This window comes from Chelonia mydas, chromosome 6, assembly GCF_015237465.2.
Source record: "Chelonia mydas isolate rCheMyd1 chromosome 6, rCheMyd1.pri.v2, whole genome shotgun sequence".
Taxonomy (NCBI): Eukaryota; Metazoa; Chordata; order Testudines; family Cheloniidae; genus Chelonia; species Chelonia mydas.
The window spans coordinates 127,215,047-127,235,101 of NC_051246.2; the positions used below are offsets into that span (position 1 = coordinate 127,215,047).

Genomic DNA, 20,055 nt, shown 5'->3' on the forward strand with positions numbered 1-20,055 from the left:
TTATGTAAAGATGCCTTTATTCTAAATCTAATTCCAGCTCCAGTGATGGCATTGATTTCTTAAGTATCTGAACAGTAGTTTCCTTCTCTCTTATCCCAGGAAGGTCACTCAGAAGTAAATATTCAAGGTTCCTATAAATATATAAAAGGTCAGTCAGAGGCTACTTTATAAGACAGAGTGATTAATTTCAAAAGCACAGATACTTTCACTCTTAAATTAATTATACATACGATGAGATTCTGGGGGGGTGTAGGTGCTTCAAAGAATTTTTAATAGGGAGCCAATATTTTCAAAATTGGTTACCTAAAGTTTTCAGAGGTGCTTAGTAGCTACAAGCTTCCATTGATTCATTTCTTAAAGTGAGCAAGGTGCTTTGCTGACAAAAATGAAGACAAGACCCCTGCCCCACATACCATCCTGCTCTTTTTACCTTACTATTTATTACTATCAGAAGTCCTCCTAGTAACTTACTAAGGCCATGAAAGCCAAACTAGTTCCTCTTCACCATTAGCAAGGACTTTGTCAATGTTTATACTCCTGTATAATAAACAAAGAGTGCACTGTTGAATAGGGGCTTCACTGGCACACTGCCTCCCATGCAGGGTTTGAAAAACAAACAAGGCCTCTATCCCAAAGACCTTGGGAGCTACATCAGACACAGCTAAAGGAAAGTGGTTAAAGAAAATAAAGAGAATATGAGGTGCAGTGTGTTGTAAATGCCAGAGTTGATTTTTTTTGTTTGTTTTTGTTTTACATTGAGGAGAAAGGGATGGGGTGCTCAATGGCAGAAAGCAAGGTGAAAGTGGGTGGTTAGTTCCAAGTAGTCCAAAGGTGGCAGGTAAATGTACTAATCCACTGCACTTGCAGAGACAATGCCTCAGCACAGGGACAGTATGGTCTGCTGTAATCTGTTGAGCAACCAACATTTCTGAATCTCACCTACAAATGGGGACGTGAAAAAAGGTTAACTCTGAGGACATGATGCAGCTGAGGATTCACATACTCTTAGGCTTCCTACTTTCAGCACCATAGCCTACAGTTCTACTTACTGAATTGCTGTTAGGTTAATGGGTTTGTTAGATTTTTGTGTGTTAATTCAAACTACTAATATTGATTTCTCAGAAGAGCCCGCACCGTTTTTGCTTTCATTGTACGTCAAAGACTATTGAAATCTAATGTAAACAAACAAACGAATGTCAGTAATCCAATACTATTCTAAACAGACAAATATGGCAACAGCTAGAAAAGCCGTGTTCTACAAGACATTCCCTCAATGGCTCACGTTAGTTTGTGGAGTGCTATGATGCCTTTATCGGTGACATTCCCACAGGAACTTATCATCAGACGCAGGAGACTTTTCTGTAAGCTCTCAGTCTCACTGATCCTCTGCAGACATTCATCCTGGATATAAATACAGTTGCTCAGCTTAATTTCCTCAACGTGTCTGAGACCATCTGGAAAAGAGAAAAAATCATAATACAAGGAGCAAACTGTATGAGATGCTGCCAACGAGTTTGCAGTTCTTATTCTCATGCTTCCATAAACTGGAGGCAACAGACGCCTGCATATGGAAGAGCCATAATGCATCATGAATTATTGTACTGTACTCCGCAGCAATCCCATTGCTGGCTTCACAATCACAAAAGCATGACTAAGGTTCTAAGGGCTTTTATACGGAAGTAGGCAAATGACAGAAAATCAGCATGACCGATAAGTGCTGAACTAACAATGCAATTATGCAAGAAATTTAAGATGACTTGCAAAGCAAAAAAGAGCGTGTGTCCCGTGTTTGTTCTTTGTTGCGTAAAGGATGACTGAAAGGCAACAGGTTTTTAAAAATTCTGCTTCTTTTAAATTAGAAATGCAGAGCTTACTTATCTGGCTTTTCCTAGAAAAGACTATGGCTTCACAAATACCAAAAACTGACACATGATTTAGAGTAAGTTTTTTATACAGAAAATTTAAAACCCTGGTTTGCATTAATGCATATTGACCTATGAACTTATTTAACTACTAAAGCTTGTTCCAATTATTTAATGCTCTTCCCTCTTCAAGTAATGGCTGACAAAGCTCCCAATCCATCTGTATCCTAAAAGGAGACCTCCAGCAAAAACGGAGGTACAATCTGATATTTCTCAGTTAAAACACAAACATTTTTCTTTTAAAAATCAAGTCTTCTCTATGATTCACAAAGAAACAAAAAAAAAGACAACTGCTCAGTCTTTGATGCAAATGGATGAATTTTAAGGACAATATATAATTTGCAAAGCTGCGTCTTGGTTACCCAAATAATCAAATCCTCTGTACATGATGCAGGACTCTGTGGCATCGATTGCTTGTATCTTGTATTTTCCTAAAGGCCCTGTTGGGAGACCATTGTAGTCATGCTGCCATTTATCATAGCCTTGGAAACGAACCAGCGCCCCACACCGCAGAAGCCATTCAGAAGCTGCTCTATCAGGGCCAACAGCCTGTATACGTTCATAGTCTACCCTGTCAACGTAGAACAAACATTTAGATCTTCCTATACCAACGTACAGCTTTATCACATTTGCAGCCCTATTACTGCACAATAAATATTTTTAAGTGTATGATGAAAGAAAAAGAGAAAGATAGGATTGAGTCCCAGGGCAGTGGTTTACACCAACTTATTAAGTCTGCCCTATTTTTTTTTTTTTTTTTAAATCTGGTAACCTGTGTTAATTTATATTTTAAATGAAAAATAAATTTTGGTAATGTAACGAAGAAAAATATTGCTAGCTGATTTGTCACTTGTATTTCTCTCGAACTAATCCTCTCCTTCTGTCTGTGCTCAGCATTCTACCTCTGCCAACCCATGCACTCATTAAGCTCACGTTGCTCTACCTTATTAATTCAAAACTATTTGGTAGGCATGAAAATGCTACACACGTATTGCAAAAGCATGAAATAAGCAGAGAAGTGTGTATGCAGGAGATATCCAGCATCAGCCCAGGATAAGGCTTTACAACAGTGTTTGGGATTTTGCCTCCCGAGTCAGTTTTGAGTCCATCACAGATTGCTACATATGTGTATTTCCTGACATCTCTTTCCTCAAGATTTACTAGTACTACAAAGGGACACAGCCCAGGAATTAGTTAAAATCCTGGGATCTATTCTGTGAGGATGCTTCTTAGGACTTGGTGGAGAATGCTGAAGAAGACTGAATGCAGACTATGAATGTTTGACATTTGTTATTGGTAGAGAAATAATTACATTTTAACTTTTTTTAAAACAAAAAACCTGTTAGTTCAACTAAATTACATTAGGAAAGATAATTCTTTAGAGCGCCTTCTGAATACATAAAGGAAATTTAGAATTCTAGAACCAGAATTTAAATGCTAATGGAATCAAGGCCAAAGGAAGATGGGGATTTATGAAGCTAGAATTTAAATTCTAACTAGTCTCAACCAAGATAAATAAAATTACCCCACAACATATTGATTAAAGCACACACTTTCCTTTGTAAATCAGTGATTTTGTTACTGGAAAATGTAAGAAACAACCAATATCTGACAACAGCATACTATTTGAAAAAAAAACACTTTTAAAAGAGAAAGCTCTCTCCTGCTCTGTGACTCGTAACTGGCTACTGTTGCTTTTGTATTAACTGATTATCCACGCTACATAGCGATGTGCATCAGAGCTTTTAACTAGCACATGAACTATTAAACACATCTGTTTTTCTTACTTGTTAAAAACTGCATTCAGCCATCCCCAGAAGTGCCTGCATGCACCTGGGGCTGACAGTTTCTTTAAGCTGTGCACTGGTTGTATGAACTTTCCCAACAGCATCGTAGAACTGAAAGAGAGGTTTACTGAAATTTCAGTTTGGTGCCTCTGTCCTCTTGCCACTAGTCACATACAAAGAAAACATATATTACAGGTATTTTGTTTTGTTTAAATAACACTATGTCACTTAATTGGAGGATATTTTTAATGTTTTAGCAATTACAGATTGGAATGTATGTCATCAGATGCATCCCATTGACTGGCACCCTGAAAAATGCTGAAGTGCTAAGAAAGAAATGTCATAGTTAAATCTACAACTTGGAATCAAAGATCAGTTTTGTTTTCAAATTTTAAACACATGGCATCTGCACTCAAATGTAAATAAATGCTAAGTAGTTTATATTCACAGCCACACCACCTGCTGTTGATCTAATTTAGTCAGGCCACACCACTAAGAAGAGCTAGTGCAGGTTGGAGAAGTGTCCTAAATGGGCTCTCTAGCAGAGGGGTGGACAAACTACGGCCTGTGAGCTGTTTTAAGCCGGCCTGCAAGCTCCCGTTGGGGAGCAGGGTCTGGGGTTTGCCCCGCTCCAGTGTTCCAACCGGGGCACGGGGTCAGGGGCCGCACCACATGGCTACTGGAAGCTGCAGCATGGCCCCGCTCTGGCTCCTACACGCTCCAATGGCCCCCTCCGGTACTCCAATGGGAGCTGCAGGGGCGGTGCCTGCGGACAGGCCAGCGTGCAGACCTGCCTGGCTGCGCCTCTGCATAGGAGCTGGAGAAGGGACATGCCGCTGCTTCTGAGAGCTGCTTGAGCAAAGTGCCACTCAGAGCCTGCACCCCTGAGCCTCTCCCCCATGCCCCAACCCCCTGCCTCAGCCCTGATCCCCCTCCCGCCCTCCAAACCCGTCGATCCCAGCCCAGAGCACCCTCCTGCACCCTAACCCTCTCATCCTCAGCCCCACCCCAGAGCCCACACCCCAATCCCCTGCCCCCATCCCCCTCCTGCCATCTGAACCCCCCAGTCCCAGCCCCTCCTACACCCCAAACTCCTCCTCCCCAGCGCCCGCACCCCCCCAGCCGGATCCCTCGCCCCGCTCTCCCACAGGCCTCATTTCTGGCCCCCCACCCCCCGCTCACGGCCCGCCATTCAACGACGATTCCCAGGCGCGGCCCTGGGCCCACCCCTGCTCGAGCCGAGCCGAGCCCGCTCCTCTGGGGCCCCGCGGCGGGCTGGAGACCACCCTGAGCGCCTCCGAGCTCCCGCCCACGGCAGGCGGCCCGGGCTCGTGGGCGCGGGCGGGCTGGCCCGGCTACGGGCTGCCCTGAGCTCGCCCTGGCCGGGCACGGCCTTCCCGCCCCCCTGAGGCAGCGCGGGCCCTGCCCCGGGGGCTGGAGGAGGAGCCCGGGGCCCCGCCATGGCTAGCGGGGCTGTGGGAGGAGCGGGGCGGGCGCGGACTCCGAGAGCCGCCGCCGGGACGAGCCCAGGATGCTGCTGCTGCGGGCGGGCCGGGCCTGGGGCCGGGCGCGCCTGCCCGGGCTGGGCCGGGCCGCGGGGCACCCGCGCCGCCGCAGTAGGTGAGGCCGCCGGGGTCGGGCCCTTCCCGCGGGAGCGCCGGGGACGGAGCCCGGCCGCGCCCGGCCCGGCGCTGACCTGGGCGGGGGGTAGGGGGGAGAACTGGAACCGGGCCGCGTGTGGACGCGCTGACTTCGGAGTAGACGGAGCCGAAGTGGATTCAGTCAGGGTTGGCCCGAACCAGGCGAGCCTGCCGGGGGGCGGCGCCCGCGGAGCCGAGCTGGCTCCCGTTCGCCCGCTGGCCGGGTGGGGGCTGGCGGGACGGGGACGGTGCAAGTCCGAGCTGGGGCCTGCCTCTGCCGCTCCCCTTCGCCCCTGGTGCAGAGGCCGGCCGGGGGCCGCGGGGTGGTTTGTGTTCGTGATCTTGCGCCTTGCTAATTTTGGTCACTGGCTCCTTTGGTCGTGTAGCTAGTGACAGAAGCTGCAGCTCTCCCAGCCGTTTGCTGTAGGCTGAGTAACTCCAGTCCCTGCTCCCGGCCAGGCTACTGCCTAGAAAGTTCATCGTTGTTGCAGGGGATCAGGTGTACCTGGAGTTGATGGCTCTAGATTACTCTGTCATAGCTAGAGCCCTGCAGATTCACGGATATCTGCTTTATATCCACATCTGAAGATATCCGTGGGCCATTTTTGCGGATCGCAGATGGATGCGGGTACAGGTCTCTAGTCTTAGCTTCTCAGAAATGGTCATTCCATTAGGCATGAAGCCTGTATTACAAAATGGATGCTTTGTTATGTTCACAGCATGCAACCAGAAGTGAGACAGAAAACCTAAATACTGTTGCTAGACGGTTGCAATGTAACACTACTTTATTTCTTAGAATTCAGAACAAGTAACGCACAAGAACCTCAAAACACACAGAGAGAAAACAGGCTGCTCTCTAAGTCACAGCTCACCCCACCTGGCTCTTTTCAGATTCTCTGTCTGCTGTGCTCATGCTTTGCTACAGAGCCATCCAGGCTCTAGGCTGCAAGCTGGATTCAGAAACCCTCCCCACTCTTAAATTGATAGCTTGCAATTCCAGCGCAGTCCTCAGTACGCCACATTCTAATCCACAATGTGGATTGCAATATAACATGAGGGTTACGATACAAAGTGACTCTGCATCAAACTTATGTTCTCAAAATAAATGGGGCCACAATTTGATACAGGTATATCTCACTCTATCATATTCACATAATAGGATTTTATTGTAAAGCAGTGGTTCCCAAACTTGGTTTGTGGCTTGTTCAGGGTAAGCCCCTGGCGAGCCGTGAGACGCTTTGATTACCTGAGTGTCCATAGGTACGGCCGCTCGCAGCTCCCAGTGGCTGCGGTTCGCGGTTCCCAGCCAATGGGAGCTGCAGGAAGCGGTAGCCCGGCCCATGCTGCTTCCCACAGCTCCCGTTGGCCGGGAACAGCGAACCGCGGCCACTGGGAGCTGCGAGTGGCCGTACCTGCGGACGCTCAGGTAAACCAAGCATCTCACGGCCCTCCAGGGGCTTACCCTGAACAAGCTGCAAGCCAAGTTTGGGAACCACTGCTGTAAAGTAATACCCACTGTTGGTCCATGGACATGCAGTACAGAAACATGAAACATTTTTATGTCCCAGTGTCCATATCTCGAGGTTAGATCTGAATTTCGACTCATCCTTGTTTAATGTGAGGCACTTTTCACATTGTATATATTTCAGTAACAGGGGCCACCAGTCCAGAGACAGCAGGAGAGGGCCTTCCATTTAATCCAATAATGCATTTATGTTAGCTGCTGAAAGGACCGTGTCCATAGTCTTCTCCCCAAAATTTGTAAGATAAAGGTACTCATGCTCCACTATGAAAATATCCAGACACCGTCTCAGTTTTTAAGTTCCTTTTCAAATAGTCTTCCTCAGAACTCCCAGGTGCCTACATGTGAACACAGGAAGTGTCTTTGCCTAGGTAGGAAATAGATCCTGTGGTGATGAGCAGCAGTGAGCTTCATAGCATCACAGGAGACAGTATTTTTAAATAAAATAAAAATACATTGAACGAAATTATTTTCATCTTGGCTAACCTCAGATACCATTTGTCTTCCTGTTTCTAATGTGGTAGATTCCAAAGGACATTATTTGCTTATCTATTGATTGGCTTTGTCAGTGTCAGCAGGTACGTTTGTAGCTGTGGGGATGGTGTTTATTATTCAATTGATGCTGCAAAGTAAATACAGAAGCACAAAACCTGTTTGTACGGGTCCTACAAAAGTAGTAGCTTTGGTTGGGATTTCTTACAATTTTTTTTGACAACTGAGTGGATTTTGAAAAGGAAAAGTAGGTACAGTATTTTAGAATGAGGTCTATTCCCACCAGAGTATCCCCTTTACAGTACATCAGTTTGCTTAAATCACATTATCCTGTGTGCTCCACTTAAGTGCTGATTCATAGATTTCAAGCTAGAAGAGACCACCTGGGTCATCTAGTCTGACCACTTGCATAACATAGGTCACCCAGTAATTCCTGCATCAAGACCGTACTTTTTGGTTTAGCTACAGCATCTCTTCTTGAAAGAAAGCTAATCTTGATTTAAAGAGTTCAGTGTCAGTAAGGGTTTACACTGTAAACTCGAATGGCTCTAAGAACATAAGGATGTCCATACTGGGTCAGACCAAAGGTCCATCTAGCCCAGTATCCTGTTTTCCTACAGTGGCCAATGCCGGGTGGCCCAGAGAGAATGAACAGAACAGGTCATCATCAAATGATCCATCCCCTGTCGCCCATTCTCAGCTTCTGGCAAACGTAGCCTAAGGACACTATTGCTGCCCATCCTGACTAATAGCCATTGATGGACCTATCCTCCCTACATTTATCTAGGTCTTTTTTGAACCCTGTTATAGTCTTGGCCTTCACAACATCCTCTGGCAAAGAGTTGCACAGGTTGACTGTGCGTTGTGTGAAAAAAATACTTCCTTTTGTTTGTTTTAAACCTGCTGCCTATTAATTTAATTTGGTGACCCCTAGTTCTTGTGTTATGAGAAGGAGTAAATAACACTTCCTTATTTACTTTCTCCACACCAGTCATGATTTTATAGACCTCTATCATATCCCCCCCTTAGTCGTCTCTTTTCCAAGCTGAAAAGTCCCAGTCTTATTAATCTCTCCTCATACGGAAGCCATTCCCTACCTCTGATAATTTTTGTTGCCCTTTTCTGAACTTTTTCCAATTCCAATATACCTTTTTTGAGATGAGGCGGCCACATCTGCACACAGTATTCAAAATGTGGGCATACCATGGATTTATATAAAGGCAATATGATATTTTCTGTCATCTTATCTAGCCCTTTCTTAATGATTCCCAACATTCTGTTTGCTTTTTTGACAGCCGCTGCACATTTAGTGGATGTTTTCAGAGAACTATCCACAATGACTCTAAGATCTCTTTCTTGAGTGGTAACAGCTAATTTAGACCCCATCATTTTATACGTATAGTTGGGATTATGTTTTCCAATGTGCATCACTTGGCACTTATCAACACTGAAAACTCTAAACAAATATTTGATCAGGACATTTCTTTCCTCTGAAGAATTTACTACTTGTATTGCATATATTTTGTATGTAATTTAAGAAATGGTTATACTGTATTCTGCTGCCTGAGAGAATTATGAGAGAGTCCAGGAGAGTTGTGAGTCAGAGTAGAGTAACCTTGTTAATTGAGTTCATAATGAACATTCTTAAGATGGGGACATAGTCCTAAAATTATTATTATTTATTATGTGTATTATTGTAGAGCTTTGGGGTCCTAGTACATGTTTAGGGCTCCTTTGAGCGAGGCGCTGTACAAACACCAAACAAAAAGACAGTGTCCTGAAGATCTTACAATCTTAGTATAAGGTGAGACCACAGGTGAGTACACACAGATGGAGGGGTACAAAGAAACAATGAGACAATATTAAATTCAGATGGTCTCAGCATTGGACCAAGATCTGTGGTTGTGGCTTCATCTGTGAGTCTGCTCTACAGTTCCTGCCTGGCTAAATGGTAGCTATTCCATGAACAGAGAATCTGGATGTCTTAAATGCTCATGAAGAATGACTTGACACTGTCAAGTTGGAGCCTTGGACTTGCTGATTCCAGGTCATTGAAGGGAAAATTGCATCTATCAAAATAGGGAGGAGCAAACAGTTTGACAGTCTGCTGTACTCTTAGTTATTAGTTATTGTGCTAGCACTCAAAATGTGCTAGGCGCTTTTCCACCTACAGGCCCTGTCCTGGAGAACATAAAATCTAAAACACTAAGACAGATGAAGCTTGGACAAAATGAGACAAGTATTGTGATCAGGGTGAATATAGACATATCCCTTGTTAGTTACAGATGTTTATCTTTTTTTTTTTTTTTTTTTTTTACACTGAACTATACATTTTCTCTGCGTATTCTATCACCCTTTAACTCCCTACTCTTCCTCACACAACAATTTCCAGCTTCACTTCCAGGTGGGTTTTTTTGTTTTGTTTTTTTTTAAAAACACACCCCTCTTTCCTTCTAACCTTCCTCACCTTTCCTCAGCATAAACGAGCGGGTCACTCAAAGGTAAATCAGTGGATGACTTAGTCAGCTGGCTTCTTGTATGCATTTCAGAAGAAGTGGGTCTTCAAGAAAACATTTGTAAAGGGGTCCAATGTTCATTTGCTAAAATGAAGCTTCTTTCCATGTAAATGTGAAGCATGTTGCTAGCGAGCATTTACAACATGACCCCTTCCCCCCCCCCTTTTTTTTTTTAAAATAGCACTTTTGACGTGGTGGTTGTTGGCGGTGGAATTGTGGGGCTTGCGTCTGCCAGAGAGCTCGTTCTGCGACACCCATCGCTCACGTTCAGTGTGCTGGAAAAGGAGAAGGAGTTAGGTATGATATCCATGTTATCCATGATATCCGCTGGATCAGAGAGTGACAAAGAAGTTTGCATTTTCTTCCCTTGCTTATTTCTGGTTTCCTGCTGTCAGTCTGTAAGATATTTTAATTAAAAACACATACACACTAAAATAGCAATTTTTAGGGTATTGAATTGAGAAAAAATTAACAAAAAAAGTGGGAGACTCTCTTTTAATGCCTGACCTGGCATACTGTGTTGTTGTACCACTCGGGCCCCTCCGTCCCACGGGTGAATGCAGGACAGGCTCACTCTCAGCCTCCTTCCCCTGCCTGGGACCCCTCTCTTCGTCATGGCATTTTTAATAAAAAATCATGGGAAATGATTTTTGATTAAAAGAAATGCTACGACAAATGTACAGCCATACCTATGGCGCCTCCTCAAACAGCTGGGAGTGATAACTCTTTAGTAATTTTCACCAATTTCCTGGCTCTTAACATAGGTGGTCCATGCAGTAGTCTCACTTTGAAAGTCAAGAGCTAAAATAATTATTCCAGTGACTACTTGCAGGGTTTGGTTAGTGCTGCCAATGGGACTTGTGCCTGTTTACACCACAGCTGGTAAAAAGGGACACTTGGAACCTTGAGACACACCAGGGCCTGTTTTCTATCCAGACTTTGAAACAAGAAAGACCAAGCACCCTTGTTTTGCTGATTGTTCTTCAGCTAAGTAAGAAGAACTTGCAAATACAGCTGCATTGCTAATGATCAATCTCCTGCCACTAAGTGCTTATGCAGAACCCCCAAACACGTAGCATAGGGCCTGAGGACTCCAAAGAGAGTAAATCAAACTGCTGACTTAGAATAGTGTGACCTAATGCTGAAACAGCTGAATGCCTTAAATAGACACATCAGCTGGGTCATTGTTGCTATATAGGCAATTTAGATATTAAAGGATTTAATGCCCTTTTCTTAGCCTCCTCTCTTAAGACTCCTGGTATCAGTTGTGTGGGTAAGTGAATGGGCATAAGATATGGGCACCAGCATTTTAAGGGGGAGACTATATAACCTTTTTTGAATAAGAAATTAAATTTGGTCAATAAAAGTACTCTTGGAACTTGCCTCTCTCTCCTCCATTTCATTTCCAAAGAGAGAGAAAGTAACAGTCAGGCCTAGCTCATAAATGCTTGAAAGCCTTTCGCAGAGACAAGCAGGGCTACCAGTATGTGAGATATTCAGGATCATACTGGTAGTGGAGTACAGTGGGGCTTTATAGGATCATTTCATTTTAAGAATTAGTGTTAACATTTATCAGATTTCAGAGTAGCAGCCACTGAATGCATCCGATGAAGTGAGCTGTAGCTCACGAAAGCTTATGCTCAAATAAATTTGTTAGTCTTTAAGGTGCCACAAGTCCTCCTTTTCTTTTTGTTAACATTTAGAAAGTCTGGACTGATGTGTACACAATTGGGGCTTGTAAGGGGTTTGCACCCACCTCTTGTGAGCACCCCCTCGTCCAGTGTATGCGTGCCTGCAGTTTTCTCAGTTTCTTGGCTCACAGTGCCACCTATCCACCTCTGCACTTGTCAGGAGGGTCTTTGGTGACTCAGCCCTTCAGCCAAGTCACCCACAATCTATGTGCAAACAAACACAACAAACCCCTTTTGCAGTACACTGTCCAACCTGGTGTGTCTCAAAGCCCTTAGTAATGTCCTGTAGCCCTCCCTGGACTCTGTCCTTTCACAGTCCAGCGGGGCCTATCACGGTACCCCTCCGTTGGCAATGTCTCTGTAGCCCTTCCCAGGCTCCAGTCTTCAGTCTGACCAACAGGGCCTATCTCAGTACCCTAGCTGGTCAGCTTATGTGTGAAGGTTCCTACTCTGGGATGGCACTGCACCCCCAGGGCTTCCTCGCTTGAGGCTCTTCACCTGCCCTTTAGTCCTCTGAGCCCGTCTGTCCAGCTGGCTCAGTCTCAGTTCAGCCCCCTTCCAGGGAGTAACAGTTCCACGTACAGTCCCTTCCGGGGGCCTGTCTACAACCACTTCCTCACTGGCTGCTGTGGGAGGGGGGGACCCGAGCCCACCCACTACTCTAGGTCCCAGCCCAGGGACCTTCTAAGTAGCAGCTACGTGCCATGTCTCTAACTAACTGCAATTCCTTGGGCCATTTCCCTGTAGTCCATCTTAATTGAGTCTTGGTAGCCGGCCAGAAGCTGTTCCCTTGCTTCCCTGTTCCCTGCCAGCAACTACCTGCCTTAGCCCTTGTAGCCCCTTCAGCCAGCCAGGAGCACCTCTTCTTGCTCCCCTGGACCCTGCAAGCAGACTCATCTGTCCAGCCCTTTCAGCTCCTTTTTATATGAGCCTGCTGGGCCCTGATTGACTGCTCCCTGCAGCCCCTCTCATTGACTGTGTCCTGCACAGCCATCTAAACAGCTTGGAGGAGAATGAAGGGAGGAATCTCCTGGAGTGGTATGTTACTGCATTCAGATATTTATTACTGTAGAATCTAACTAGGGCACAGGCTTAAATTGATCATTTTTCTGATGACTGAAAGAATGAAGGTAGTGTATGAATCTAAGATATGTGGAGCAGGTATTTTAATAGCATAACTTCTCTCTTTATTTAGCCTGCCACCAGAGTGGACATAACAGTGGTGTTATTCATAGTGGAATTTACTACACACCTGGATCTCTGAAAGCTAAACTGTGCGTGCAAGGTGCAGCCCTATGCTATGAGTACTGTGACCGAAAGGGAATTCCATACAAACAGTGTGGCAAGGTACAGTAGCTGCTGCATCTTCTCTCTCTCTAACTTTGGAAACTGTGACTGTCTGATGTATACAGCGTAACACTACCACACACGCTGTTGTGGTAATTTCACCAAGGAAATATTCTGGGGTGAACATAAGTGTACACGGCCATGGTTAAATCCTGCAGGATGAGTTTGCCCTTGCCATCTTTTTGCAGGAATTCAGATTAATTCCTCCCTTGGGCCCATACACTGCAAGGCAATGATCTACTGAGGTGAGGTGACAATGTCTGTAGTTTAGACTCCGTATTAGGACACCCCAGTGTGTGTCTTTCTTCCTTCCCTTCCACATACGTCTCAAACTCTTGCTGCTGGGTTAAGTTAAACGTTATTTTTAAACAGGTTTCAGAGTAACAGCCGTGTTAGTCTGTATTCGTAAAAAGAAAAGGAGTACTTGTGGCACCTTAGAGACTAACCAGTTTATTTGAGCATGAGCTTTCGTGAGCTACAGCTCACTTCATCGGATGCATAGCATATCGTGGAAACTGCAGAAGACATTATATACACACAGAGACCATGAAACAAAACTTCCTCCCACGTCACTCCCCCGCTGGCAACAGCTTATCTAAAGTGATCCTCAAGTAGAGCCATTTCCAGCACAAATCCAGGTTTTCTCACCCTTCCCCCCTCCCCCCCTCTATTTTTAAAAGCGTCCCAACAGGATTTAAAACCATATTCCCCTGCCTCCTTCACACTCTAAGCTTTGGCGTTATGGCACTGATTGCAAATGTCTTCCATGGAGGGTCAGTGAAATTGTTTCTAAACACCTCTTTTTCATGCTTCCTTTAAGTGTGGCAGTGCTCTCTGAGGCTATGTCTACACTACAGACATAAGGTCTCCCGTGTCGTCACTCTATGCCGAAGGGAGAGAGCTCTCCCACCGGCATAATATAACCGCCCCGAATGAGCGGCAGTAGCTATGTCATCGGGAGAGTGTCTCCCATTGACATAGCACTGTCCGCGCCGGCACTTTGGTCAGCGAAACTTACATCCGTCAGGGATTGTTGTTTTTCACACCTCTGATCGACAAAAGTTTTACTGACAAAAGTGCTGGTGTTGACAAAGCCTGAGTATTGGTACAGTAATTCCTCACTTAACACTGGCCTGGTTAACACTGGCCTGGTTTGGTTGTTATGTCGCTGATCCAGTAGAGAACATGCTTGTTTAGAGTTGCGCAATGCTCCCTTCTAACATTGTTTGGCAGCCGCCTGCTTGGTCCACTGCTTGCAGGAAGAGCAGCCCGTCAGAGCGAGCTGGTGGGGGCTTGGAACCAGGGACGGCCGGCAGCCCCCCATCAGCTCCCCTAAGTTCCCTGTGCAGCAGCCGCCCAGCAGGCTATCAATTGCCGGCAGTTCAGCTGTCCCTCCCCCACTGCCGTGTGCCGCTCCTGCCCTCTGCCTTGGAGCTGCTCCTGGAGCCTCCTGCTTGCTGTGCAGGGACAGGGGGGAAGAGAGGTGCTAATGTCAGGGTGTCCTCCTCCCCCTGCTCCTGTAGCCCATCTCCACAAAGTGGGGTCGGGGGGGGACATGACAGGGCTCTGGATGGAGGGAGCTTGCTGGCAGCAGCTGCTGTCTCAACTTGCTGACCAACTTAAAAAGGCAGTGTACTTAGAGTGGGGTCAGTGTACTTAAAGGGGCAATACTCGTGTGTCTCTCTCTCACACACACAAACACACGTGCACCCCCTGGCACTTTGGAAAGTGGAGGGAGTGGTGCGCTCCCGTTGGATAGCGTGGGTTCATCATCACGTTCAGTTTCCGCAGGGAATGTTTGCAGCCACTGCCATGCGTCTGTGGTGTCTCCTCCCTCCATTCATGCTGCCTTGTAGAGTGTGAGGCTACATTAACAATGTGTTAATGCTTGAGGGCTCAGCTGAGTGCTAGTTCATCATTTAGCAGTAAGACATTCCCTGGGAAATGTCCCACCCTCCTCTACCCTCTGACTCCACCACCTCAACCAAGCTTCACTATCATCGTTGCTGTGTACAGTATTAAATTGTTCATTTAAAACTTATTCTGTGTGTGTGTGTGTGTGTATATATATATATATATATATATATATCAACAAAGTTCCTGCTCTACCTTGGTGGGTCTTGCGCTTATTGGCAGATTTGCTCGCCTTGGAGCTTCACAGCAGCCCTCAGCTTGGCTGTTTTTCTGAACCCACGGTCCAGGTCAACTCCTCCTGTGTCTGACCAAGAGTTGAGAGGATTTGGGGGGAACCCGGGCCCGCCCTCTACTCCGGGTTCCAGCCCAGCGCCCTGTGGAGTGCAGCTTTCTAGAGTGCCTCCTGGAACAGCTGTGTGACAGCTACAACTCCCTGGGCTACTTCCCCATGGCCTCCTCCCAACACCTTCTTTATCCATAGGACCTTGCTCCTGGTGTCCTATAATGCTCGTACACCTCAGTCCTCCAACAGTCCACGTTCTCATTCTCTGCTCCTTGTGCCTCTTCCTCCCAGCTCCTCACACGCACACCACAAACTGAAGTGAGCTCCTTTTTAAAACCCAGGTGCCCTGATTAGCCTACCTGATTCTAGCAGCTTCTTGAGTGGCTGCAGGTGTTCTAATCAGCCTGCCTTAATTGTCTCCAGAAGGTTCCTGATTGTTCTGGAACCTTCCCTGTTACGGGAGACGGAATCGTTTCTCGCTCGCTCCTGAGCTATCTGCTTTCCTCTCTTTCCTAAAGCCCCCCGGCCCGGATTTTTCACACTTTTCCTTTCGCTTAGTTTCCCCCCCCCGCGTTTGGGCCGGACGCTTTGTTTTTTTGGTTTCGTTTTTTCCCGTTTTTCTGAGTTGCGTCAGTGTGCTGGCCGGTCGCCAGCACCCCCCCCACTGCCTGCTTCTGGACTTTGCTCTTTGCTTCATTGAAACCCCCGGAGGAGGGGGGGAGGACTGCCGACCCGCTGTCCGGAGAGGGGAGTGGACGCCCCCAGACCCAGCCGTTTTGTTTTTTGCCTGGACTTTTTCCTTATCATTACAACATTCCTAGCTGCCGAGAGCCTTGGGACAGAGCCAACAGCTGCAGCAGACGCCAGAGGCCGGAGAACTCGCCCGGGCAGCTATGAATCATCGTGGAGAGAAGCCGTAAGACTGAGGGATTTCTTTTGAATTATACCCTCGGAGGGGGGGGAGTTGACTGCGTCTCAGCTGCGTCTGTGGCGGCACAGGGGTGTAGCAGGGAGCTACCCCCAGATCCATCGGTGCCCCCAACCCCCCCCACCACTACTACAACTGTCACGGCCCCCGCTGCTTCGTCCCTGCTGGCAATCTGCCATCTGCCTTCGGATCCAGCTGTTTGCTTTGGACTTTGCCTTTCGGACCGGGCATAACAACCAACCAAACGAGACTCTTTGGACAATTGTGGTGGGTCGTCCTCCCTCCACCCCTCCCCCCCGGATTGTTTATCCCATAGCCTACCCGTACTACCGGACCCCGTTTTTTGCCCCCCCCCCCTCCTTCCAGTGTCTCCCTGTCTCTCCCTGCTTACAATGGCAGAGAAGGAGGGACGCAAGGCCCCTCCAACAAAATTGGTTGTCCCTTCCCCATCTACCCCCCTGCCCACCCCTCAAGATCTCCCCACCGCCTCCATTGTTAGAACCCCTGCCACCGCCCCCGCTGGGGCATCGGCAGTGGGAGGCACCGGGGCGATTACTACTGCTGCTCTGGTTCTTGCCCCATTAGATCCTAGGAACCCCCCCCAGTTAGACGGAAAAGTCGGGGCGGGCCAAAAGGGAAGGGCCCCGCTAATGCCGCTGGGCCCTCCACGGCAGAGGCCGCCCCCACCACTGTGGCCTCGTCATCGATCGTGGCACCCCTCCCAGCTGTTCCCTCCACCAGCTCTGCGACCGTCCCTCCCCCGGCCCCCAGGACGTATGCCCGGGCGGCGGCAGGCTCCCCCTCGCCTGCCGCCTCCTCATCTCGCCCACCCACTGCCTCCGCTACCATCACTAGCGACCGGGGCCCTCTTCCCGCCCTGACCAGGAAGCACGGTGTCCGTTGCCTCCTGGTGCCCGCCTCGCCCCACGTGGAGGCATACGTGCAGGCGTTGGCGAAGGTGGTAGGACCCATGGCCATTGTGGCGGCCTCCAAGATGTATGGGAAGGTCGTTTTCTTTCTGGCTTCGGAGACTGCCGCCCAGGAGGCGGTGGAGAAGGGCCTAGTGGTGGGGGGGGTGTTTCTCCCCCTAGAACCGCTAGAAGATCTGGGCGTTCGCTTCGTCCTCTCCTCCGTTCCTCCCTTTTTACCTAACATTGCCCTGTTGCCCGCTCTTTCTGCCCTGGGGAAACTCGTCTCTGTCATCAGCCCTCTCCCGCTGGGCTGCAAGGACCCCGCCCTCCGTCACGTCCTTTCGTTCCGCCGGCAAGTGCAGATCTCACTGCCGGCGGGGGTGCGTGACGAAGAGGCGCTCGAGGGGTCCTTCCTAGTCCCCTACCAGGGAGCCCGCTATAGGGTCTTTTATTCCACCGGAGAGGCCCGGTGCTACCTCTGCCGCTCGGCGGGGCATGTCCGTAAGGACTGCCCTTTGGCCCGGGGGAGAGGAGCACCCGAGACCCCCGAGACCCGGCAGGATGTCGGCCCTGTCGTTGCCGACACCCCTGGCCACCCGGCACCTGAAACCACCCCTCCTCCCGCCCGATCCAACGCTGCCCCCGTCCGGGCCCAAGAGGTACCTCTCCAACAACGCCCGGGCGACCACGGGAGTCCCGCTCTTGCTGTAACCACCTCGGCAGAGCCTCTGGAGGAGGGTGTGGCACAGATATTACCGGGTGCAGGAGAGGGCTCGCCCCAAGGAGAACCCCCCGCCCCTCCTGCTGCCTCACCGCTATCCCCCCGAACCCCTGAACCTTTGCCTCCGCGCCCCGCTCCGCCCCCTGCTACTCAACCCCCAGATGACGCCATGGAGGGCTGGACTGTAGTCCAGGGGAAGCGAGGCAAGCGGAGGGCTCGAGCTCCGCTGCATTCATCTGACGTGGAAGCCCCCCGGAAGACCAGGAAGGGAGGTACTGACCTTGAGCCTCCCGCTTCGGCCACGAGTGAGATCCATTCGTTGGTGTCGGGAGGCGCAGATAGACTGGCATTGGAGGGAGGAATCCCCCCTCCGCGGGGGACCCTCCCCTCCGAAGCCCCGGAGGAGGCCCCTTCTAACCGGATACCACCTGAACTCCCTACGAACCCCGACGTGACCGTTGAGGCGGGCCCTAGCGGAGAGGCCCCCAGGGTAGTAGGAGTCGGCCTCTCCTCTGTGTATGCAGAGATTGAGGCCCTAGATTTGACCCCGGTCACCCAGGGAGGGGATGATTTACTGCCGGCCGGCTTCGATTTAGGCAATCTCACCCCAGGCCCCCTTTCCCCATGTTCTCTCCCCCTGACTGCCTTTCCGGGTGAGCACCCCACGGACAGTGGTTTACCACCTGATGCCATGGCTGCCACGACCACCCCGGAGCCAGCACCTAGCATTACTCGGAGCCCCCTCCCTTGCCCCTTAACCCCCGACCCTGCTCAGGAGGCACCTTCTTTTTGCTGCTCGCCTCCTGAAGCCCAGAGCCTTACCTCTGCCCCTGCCCCCACCCCTGTCCCAGTTCAGTTTCCCTCCTCCTGCAAGGCTACTGCCGCCCCTGGGGTTATCTCTTTTCCGCCTTTTGCAGATTCCCCCCAGGGAGCAGTCTTTACGTTTTCTAGTTGCGACTCATCAGGAGTTGCGCTTTTCCCCCTGCCATCCCCGTCCACCCCAAGGCACGAGATGGATCTAATAACCCCAGCCTGTCAGACGCCCCGTCGGCGGTCCGCACCCTGCCTACCCGCCTTGGCGGACCTCGAGGCTGTATTAAGAATCCCATCGGGGAGTACCCCGGAAACCGTAACCCCACCCCCCCATGAGCTGAGGCATGCACTACGGAAGTTCTTAGAACACACCCGTGGTGCCCGCAATAGGGCACAGCTGGCTCTCCAGCGATGGGGGGACTTTGATCAACTCTTTCAGGCCGCAAGGGCCCTTATGAAGGAGGGCAGAGGGCAAGGGAAGCGCGGTGCCGCGGCCTACGAGCGGGCCCGCAGCTTCCGGAGAGACCTACTTACTTACGGGATGGGACACGGGTTGCTCCGCGACCCGCCGGGGGCCATGAGTACCCCCACCAATGAGAACTCCCCACCCCCCCAGCCCTCCGCATGACACCTCTCACTATTGTAACCCTGAATACCAGGGGCTGTAGGATGGCTCTCCGCAGGTCCCAGGTGCTCTCCTACCTTCGGGAGGGGAGGTACTCTGTGGTTTTCCTGCAGGAGACCCACACGGACCCAGCCGCCGAGGATAGGTGGCGGCTGGAGTGGGGGGACGGGGTATACTTTAGCCACTGCACGACTTGGCAAGCTGGAGTGGCGACCCTGTTCTCCCCCGCCCTGCGGCCCGAGGTGCTAGGGGTCACTGAGGTTGTACCGGGCCACTTGTTGCACCTCCGAGTTCGTCTGGAGGGGCTCGTGGTCAATCTTGTTAATATCTATGCCCCGCAAGTGAGTTCACAGCGGCCACAATTCTACCAGCAGGTGTCCGATTTTCTCGGCACCCTAGATTCGCACGAGTGCCTGATCCTGGGAGGGGACTTTAACACCACCCTCGAGGAACGGGACCGCTCGGGAGCCGAGCCGAGCCCGGCCGCCGCGACCATTCTCCGAGACATAGTCGACTATCACTCCCTAGTGGACGTCTGGCGTGACCATCACCCAGATGACACTTCCACGTTTACTTTTGTCCGGGTGGAGGCCCATCGGTCACACCGCTCTCGGTTAGACCGTATTTACCTATCCCGTTTCCATCTTTCACAGGCCCACTCCTCCACCGTTCGGCCGGCCCCTTTTTCCGACCATCATTTAGTTACCGTCACGGTCTCCCTCCGTGCAGAGGGACCGGGGCCGGCTTACTGGCACTTTAATAACAGCCTGCTGGAGGACGAGAGCTTTGTGATGTCCTTCCGGGAGTTTTGGCTGGCCTGGCGGGAGCAGTGGCGTGCCTTTCCCTCGGTGCGGCGCTGGTGGGATCTAGGGAAGGTACGCGCCAAGCTCTTCTGCCGCAACTACACTCGGGGCACCAGCCGACGGAGAAATGCAGCGATAGA

General features: G+C 49.7%; 2 protein-coding genes across 8 annotated transcripts in view; one reads left to right on the top strand and one right to left on the bottom strand.

Annotated features, from left to right (window-relative positions):
* DMAC2L (distal membrane arm assembly component 2 like) lies at positions 1-5,698 on the bottom strand. 6 transcript variants are annotated; one of them, XM_037901366.2, is made up of 5 exons: positions 5,406-5,698; positions 3,710-3,820; positions 2,285-2,493; positions 1,283-1,454; positions 1-131 (listed from the first exon to the last, which is right to left on the bottom strand). In XM_037901366.2, exons 2-5 carry the CDS (start codon positions 3,811-3,813, stop codon positions 17-19), a joined length of 600 nt encoding a protein of 199 aa, XP_037757294.1. In that variant the 5' UTR covers positions 3,814-3,820; positions 5,406-5,698; the 3' UTR covers positions 1-16. The 6 variants fall into 6 exon arrangements, with proteins under 6 accessions (XP_037757294.1, XP_037757293.1, XP_037757292.1 ...); XM_037901365.2 differs by having other exon boundaries at positions 3,710-3,872; positions 5,406-5,538; XM_037901364.2 differs by lacking the exon at positions 5,406-5,698 and adding an exon at positions 4,937-5,171 and having other exon boundaries at positions 3,710-3,872.
* Positions 5,209-20,055, top strand: part of L2HGDH (L-2-hydroxyglutarate dehydrogenase) — a 62,615-nt gene continuing 47,768 nt past the window's right edge. For both annotated transcript variants that reach the window (XM_037901361.1, XM_037901362.2), the window contains exons 1-3: positions 5,209-5,329; positions 10,061-10,176; positions 12,766-12,917. In XM_037901361.1, coding sequence (XP_037757289.1) covers positions 5,241-5,329; positions 10,061-10,176; positions 12,766-12,917 — 357 coding nt within the window. In that variant the 5' untranslated portion in view covers positions 5,209-5,240. The remainder of the gene's footprint in view (positions 5,330-10,060; positions 10,177-12,765; positions 12,918-20,055) is intronic.

Bases quoted from the DNA above. Each gene is read 5' to 3' on its own strand.
- DMAC2L (XM_037901364.2), bottom strand. From the start codon at position 5,171: ATGGCGGGGCCCCGGGCTCCTCCTCCAGCCCCCGGGGCAGGGCCCGCG. The intron at 3,873-4,936 runs GTGGGCCCAGGG...GTATGTGACTAG, and splicing joins TCGGCTCGGCTCGAGCAGGG to TGGCAAGAGGACAGAGGCAC. The intron at 1,455-2,284 runs GTAACCAAGACG...TCTCTTTTCCAG, and splicing joins CAGAGGATTTGATTATTTGG to ATGGTCTCAGACACGTTGAG.